The sequence below is a fragment of the Quercus robur genome, chromosome 7, assembly GCF_932294415.1.
Source record: "Quercus robur chromosome 7, dhQueRobu3.1, whole genome shotgun sequence".
Classification (NCBI taxonomy): domain Eukaryota; kingdom Viridiplantae; phylum Streptophyta; class Magnoliopsida; order Fagales; family Fagaceae; genus Quercus; species Quercus robur.
The window spans coordinates 8,219,439-8,225,602 of NC_065540.1; the positions used below are offsets into that span (position 1 = coordinate 8,219,439).

A 6,164-nucleotide genomic window follows, 5' to 3' on the forward strand; every position below is an offset into this window, starting at 1 on the left:
AATTGAAAAAATAGCATTGATTCAATATTAAACAAACCTAGAATATAAAAAAAGAGAGGAAATTATGGAGAAATTAAAGAGAGAGAGAGGGTCACCGTGACTTCAAGAGAATGAAAAGATCAAGTCGGCGTGTGGAGGTGGCGATAGAGGCCAATTCGTGTGGAGGCGACAGCAGAGGTAGATCGAGGTGGCGGCAAAGGCAGATTCATGTGGAGGCCAGCATGTGAAGGTGGCAAAGGTAGATTGAGGTAGCGACAAAGGCAGATTCGTGGAGAGGTCAGCGTGTAGAGGTGGCACAGAGGCAGATTAGTTTGGAAGGTGGTGTGGAGTTGAGGCTGTGAGAGCTAAGAGGGACTGGAGTGGAGGTTGAGAGTGAGAGTGAGAGTAAGAACTGAGAACGTGTGGGCTGTGGGCTGTAAGGTTTTGAAATTTTGTTTTTATAGTTTAATTAGATATCTAATTAGTAATTATTTTAATTATAGTTACTTAATCTAATGATAAAATGAAAATTGAAAACATTGAAAAGTAAAGGCCGAATCATATTTAAAAAAGAAAGGCCCAAATGTTTTTTAAGAAAATGAAAAGGCCAAATATATATATTAGGCACAAATATTTATAAAATTTATATTATATATAAAATATATTATAATATGATTCGGTTCAGTTCAGTTAGTTCGGTGCATTTAAACCTGCCACCAAAAACCAAATCAAATATTTTCGGTTTTAAAAATTCAAAATTGAAACCAAATCGAAAATTTGGCAACGATTCGGTTGGTTTGTTCGGTTCGTCGGTTTTTTGCACACCCCTAATTTTAGTTATCTAAGTTCACATTTTTTTATTATCATTAGCCCTTTCTCTATTATATTTTTCTTAAATGATAAAACATAAAACTTACACGACAAAATAACAATTGACCAAACTTAATGGTGTAATTTGATTTTTTTTTCTTTTTTGAAAAAGAAATTTTAAAATTTGTCTAGTTTTGAAATTTTGTTTTTTACATAATTAACAAAAGTTATAGATAAATAAAAGGCTATTAATGACCAAAAAAAAAGTGAACTTATAGGACCAAAATCACAAAAATAAAATCTAAAGAATTAAAATAACAATTGACCAAACTTAACTTGTTTAACAAATTGGAAAAAAAAATGACTATTGCATCCTTGATACGATGGTCACTTCATAAATCATAAGTATTTATACTTGTAGGGTGTGAGGGAGAAAAGGTAAGAGTTCAAGTCTCTAAGAGTGAGGTTCACACACATATACTGCTATATACTTAGATCATTCTAGAATATAATTTCTATCTTATATAAAAAATATAAAAATAAAAATCTCTCATTTGTCTCAAAAAGAAAAAGAAAAAAAAAAAGACAGTAGCTTGAAAGTAGGTTGAAAATTTCTTGCTGAGGAAGTAAGAAAGAAGGAAAGAAAGAAAGGCTTCCCGCTTCTGTCGCTGGTAAAACGGTAAAACCTAAAAATAAACTTTTTTAATCAAACGGCCCACGATAACCTAAGTTCATCTACAAATACGGTCTAATAATCGCCGCAACTATTCTTAAAACCGTGAACTCTACCCACTGTTCTCTCTATCTCTCTCACACTCTCTCTCAACTAAAAATCTCTCTTCTCCTATGGCTATCACAATCCAGGCCATCAAGGCACGCCAGATCTTCGACAGTCGTGGCAATCCCACAGTCGAGGTTCGATTCTTAACACTCACGATGAGTCTTCGATAATTCCCATGTCCCTGATCTTTGCGTTTTTGTCGATAGTGTGTTATAGACTGTTTTGTTTCGTATCAAAAATCTGTGTGTCTATGACCATCGTACTCAAGGGTTTTGTTAATGATTAATTGATCAAATCTTTGTTCCTTAATCACGTAGGTCGATGTGACAACCTCAGATGGCGCTTTTTACAGAGCCGCTGTTCCAAGTGGCGCATCCACTGGTATGTTCCTTAATCAAATCTTCGGTGAAATGAACTATGGAGACGATCATTTTCATTTATGTTGTTAGATCGTTTTGAAAATACATGATATAGTGAAGAAAATGAGAGAGGGTTTGAAAAATCAGATATGTTTTGGTGTTTTGTCTCATAGACCAAACTCTGTGTCCTTTTTTCTTTTTTGTTTTCCTTTAGGAATTTATGAGGCACTTGAACTAAGGGATGGAGGTTCAGACTACCTTGGAAAAGGTGTATCAAAGGTGAGTCATGATTCGCCAATAGCGCTGCTTCCATGCTATTTTGTGCTGATCCTGATCCATCTCTATGTGTAATATTTACTTACCTTTCTGCTGGATGTGTAGGCTGTTGAGAATGTCAACGCGATCATCGCCCCTGCCCTGATCGGCAAGGTTGGTTGAAACTTGAATCTAGTTTCCTCTTTGTTGATTTTCAATATGGTTGCCTGCATATGTAGTGATGTGATGTGTTTCTCTCGACAGGACCCAACTGATCAGGTTGCCATTGATAACTTCATGGTTCAACAACTTGATGGAACCGTTAACGAGTGGGGTTGGTGCAAACAAAAGGTACAATACCAGATAAGAAAGAGTGAATTAATCCAAGTTGAGGGAACTAAAAAAAGAGAGGGGAAGAACATGTGAATTAAGTGAAGTAATACATATGGCCGACCCTAACTAATCTGTCAAGGTTTTGTTTGTTGTTGTTGTAGTAGTTAACTTGAATCATGTGAATCTAATTCTCTTTTTGTTGTTTCAGCTCGGTGCCAATGCCATTCTTGCAGTGTCTCTTGCTGTCTGCAAAGCTGGGGCTGGTGTCAACAAAATCCCTCTTTACAAGGTATTACATGAATAAGTTGTTTGACCGTACACTGCACTTCTACTAGTACATTTTCTGATAGAGTTATTTTAGGTGTTGGACTTGGGATATCTTACCTACAGAATTTTGTGGCAGTATTGTTACATTTTCTGTTAGGGATGGCTTGGGATTAATCTGATCAATTTTTTACCATGTCTTGTGGATGCAGCACATTGCAAACCTTGCTGGTAACAAGAAGTTGGTGCTGCCTGTTCCTGCTTTCAATGTCATTAACGGTGGATCACATGCAGGAAACAAGCTTGCAATGCAGGCATGCTTCTTGAAATTTTTGTTCAATTTATATTTTTACATTGTTCCTTGATTATGAGTTGCTGATCAACTTGCCTCTGCAGGAGTTCATGATTCTTCCAGTAGGAGCCTCCTCCTTCAAGGAGGCCATGAAGATGGGTGTGGAAGTGTATCACAATTTAAAGGTTGGTGCTAGTTTGATTTAAGCAATGGGTCATCTAGATTTTGGTCAGGATTATGGATTGTGTTTCTTATCATTCTACTTTGGACCTTTGGGATCAACCACACATGACTGATTAAGCTATTTTAGTGTAATAAAACTTTTTCTGTTGGAATGATGCAATTAATCTGATCCATATGCATTTCATCGTGTATCATGTTTTGACCATCACAAGAGTTTAACTGATCAGATTACTTGGATCATTCTGACAGAACCAGGTTTATGACACCATTTTTTTCCCAGTAAAGTTTTATCACACTAAAATAGCTGAAGTCATGGCGAAATTAGTTGAACCTGCTAGAGTACTTTGTCTGTCCCTCTTTGTAGGTTTTTCATAGATATGATAATTTTACATTGTCTGGAAAGTTTTAAGTTATTGCATAGATCTCTCCTGTTTGGGGCTCTTACAGAATTACAAGGTTTTCTTTAACCCTTTGGTTTGTTCACTGACTATGGTGTCTTTCTTTTCTCAGTCTGTGATTAAAAAGAAGTATGGTCAGGATGCAACAAATGTTGGTGATGAAGGTGGTTTTGCTCCTAACATTCAGGTCAACCATTGTCTTCTAAAACATCTTGGCAATTGGATTATGTTGGTTGTGCCTTTTTAATATTTATGTTTGTAGCTTTTTCACATCCTTTTTTGCTTGAATTCAGGAAAACAAGGAAGGTCTTGAATTGCTTAAAACAGCCATTGCTAAAGCTGGTTATACAAGCCAAGTTAGTTTTTCTTTCATTTTATTTATTGTTCAATTGAGTCTTCAATATATCTAGGGATTTAAGGGACTAAAATTTTCCTTTATTTAATTAGGTTGTCATCGGAATGGATGTTGCTGCATCTGAATTTTATGGAGAAGATAAAAGATATGACCTGAACTTTAAGGAAGAGGTGAGTTTGTGTCACTCTCTAGGACCCTAGGTGAATGCAATGTTTGAAGGATATCATATCAGTGCATATGAATCAGAGCAAGACCTGCAGCAGCTTGGCTTACATTATCTATTTACTTATTTCTATTGTTTGTCTGTGCAGAAAAATGATGGCTCCCAAAAGATCCCCGGTGATGCTTTAAAAGATCTGTACAAGTCGTTTGTGTCTGAGTATCCTATTGTATCAATTGAAGATCCATTTGACCAAGATGACTGGGAGCACTACGGAAAGATGACCAGTGAAGTTGGAGAGAAAGTACAAATTGTGGGAGATGATCTCTTGGTCACCAATCCTAAGGTTAGCCATTAGCATGCTTTACTGATTCAGTGATTTGACTTAAACTGTGTTTTTTCCCCTTGTAAATATTTCTTGATAACTTATAGATTAAGTGCACCAACTGCAAGAACTTTACTAACTGGTGGAACTCTAAATTACAAAACAATTAATGTGCAGAGGGTTGAGAAGGCTATCAAGGAAAAAACTTGCAATGCCCTTCTTCTCAAGGTATGATTGGAGTGTCTTTTTTTCCCCTCTTATTTTTCTCAAATGGGCTATTGGGGTTTCTATCACCACTTATATATGCACCACTCTGATATGGTTTGGGAACAGGTCAATCAAATTGGATCTGTAACTGAGAGCATTGAAGCAGTTAAAATGTCCAAGCGAGCTGGGTGGGGTGTGATGGCTAGCCACCGCAGGTTTGAAGTTGACCTTGAATACTGTAGACATGGTGATATTTAATCGTCTTTGCTAAACCCAATAAAATTCCTTTCATTGATATACTTTACTTTATTTGGTTGCAGTGGAGAGACTGAGGATACTTTCATTGCTGATCTCTCTGTGGGTCTGGCCACGGTAATTTTGTGCTCGAGTTCTAAATTTGAGACTTGTATCATTACAATTTTCCCACTTTTGTTTCATTTTGAAGATTTATTTATAAAGTTAATAATATTTTGCATTCTGAACAGGGCCAAATTAAGACAGGAGCTCCATGCAGGTCTGAGCGTCTTGCAAAATATAACCAGGTTAGGATTCTGGGTTTTCACTGCCTCTAGTTTTTGCTTGTATATCATAGACATAATAAATTTCGTCAACTCCTGTTTATCTTATACAATTTGGTTTAGAACTTGAACAAAATATGTTGGGCATCATTCATATTTACGTTTTTATTTTCTTGAATGTGTAGCTCTTGCGTATTGAAGAGGAGCTTGGCTCAGAAGCAGTGTATGCTGGAGCAAGCTTCCGTAGGCCTGTTGAGCCCTATTAGAGTTTGAAGCATTGGATGAGAAATTGTTGTTTGCGAGGTTGCACAAGGGGGAACTCAATTGCAACAAATAATTTCATACAAAGAATGGTTTTTAGTTGAAGGAAACTTTGAGACCTTTTCCCTAATAATTTTGACGGCTGGCTGTTTTGTTCCGAGAGCCTGAACACTGCTGTACTGAGATTTTTTTCAAAGTTGAAGCATGTTTAATCATAATTGAATTTTAGTTTTCTATTTGATGTTTGCTCAATTAACTAGCTGAGTGGTCTTTTTCATTTTGGAAAGAGCTTTGCTAGAAACACCAAAAACTTGACACCGAAAATTTCACACCAATCTCACAAGTCACAACACTTCCGGTTCACTTGACTTGGCCCACTACAATACAAAAATTGTGAGAAGGTGTGTAATTTTCATTGGAAATGTTTCTATATCCTTTTGGCTTCCATTTCTTTGGCAGCTACTCTGCAAAAGCTGGAATGGTAGGTACATATGGATATGCTGTGGAAATCATTTTCTTTATGTTGTTTGAAAACATTTGCCAGGCCTTAGGCAAGGGCCTAACTTCTTCCGCACCTGTGAGGAGCTTTTTGCCCTTCCCAACATAATACCAGACTTTTGCGAGTTTCACTCGATGTTATGCACCAACCTCCCTTCTCTTCATATTAACCTTCTAAGACAATTC

At 36.6% G+C, this 6,164-nt stretch overlaps 1 protein-coding gene across 1 annotated transcript; it reads left to right on the forward strand.

Moving 5' to 3' along the window:
• Positions 1–1,510: 1,510 nt before the first annotated feature.
• On the forward strand, positions 1,511–5,716 carry LOC126692043 (enolase 1). Its single transcript, XM_050387452.1, has 17 exons — positions 1,511–1,704; positions 1,888–1,951; positions 2,144–2,208; positions 2,311–2,358; positions 2,449–2,535; positions 2,726–2,806; positions 2,994–3,095; positions 3,178–3,258; positions 3,767–3,841; positions 3,948–4,010; positions 4,102–4,179; positions 4,321–4,515; positions 4,672–4,722; positions 4,828–4,916; positions 5,022–5,073; positions 5,187–5,243; positions 5,405–5,716. The coding sequence occupies exons 1-17, from the start codon at positions 1,636–1,638 to the stop codon at positions 5,483–5,485; spliced, it is 1,338 nt and encodes a 445-aa protein (XP_050243409.1). The 5' UTR covers positions 1,511–1,635; the 3' UTR covers positions 5,486–5,716.
• The last annotated feature ends 448 nt before the right edge of the window (positions 5,717–6,164 follow it).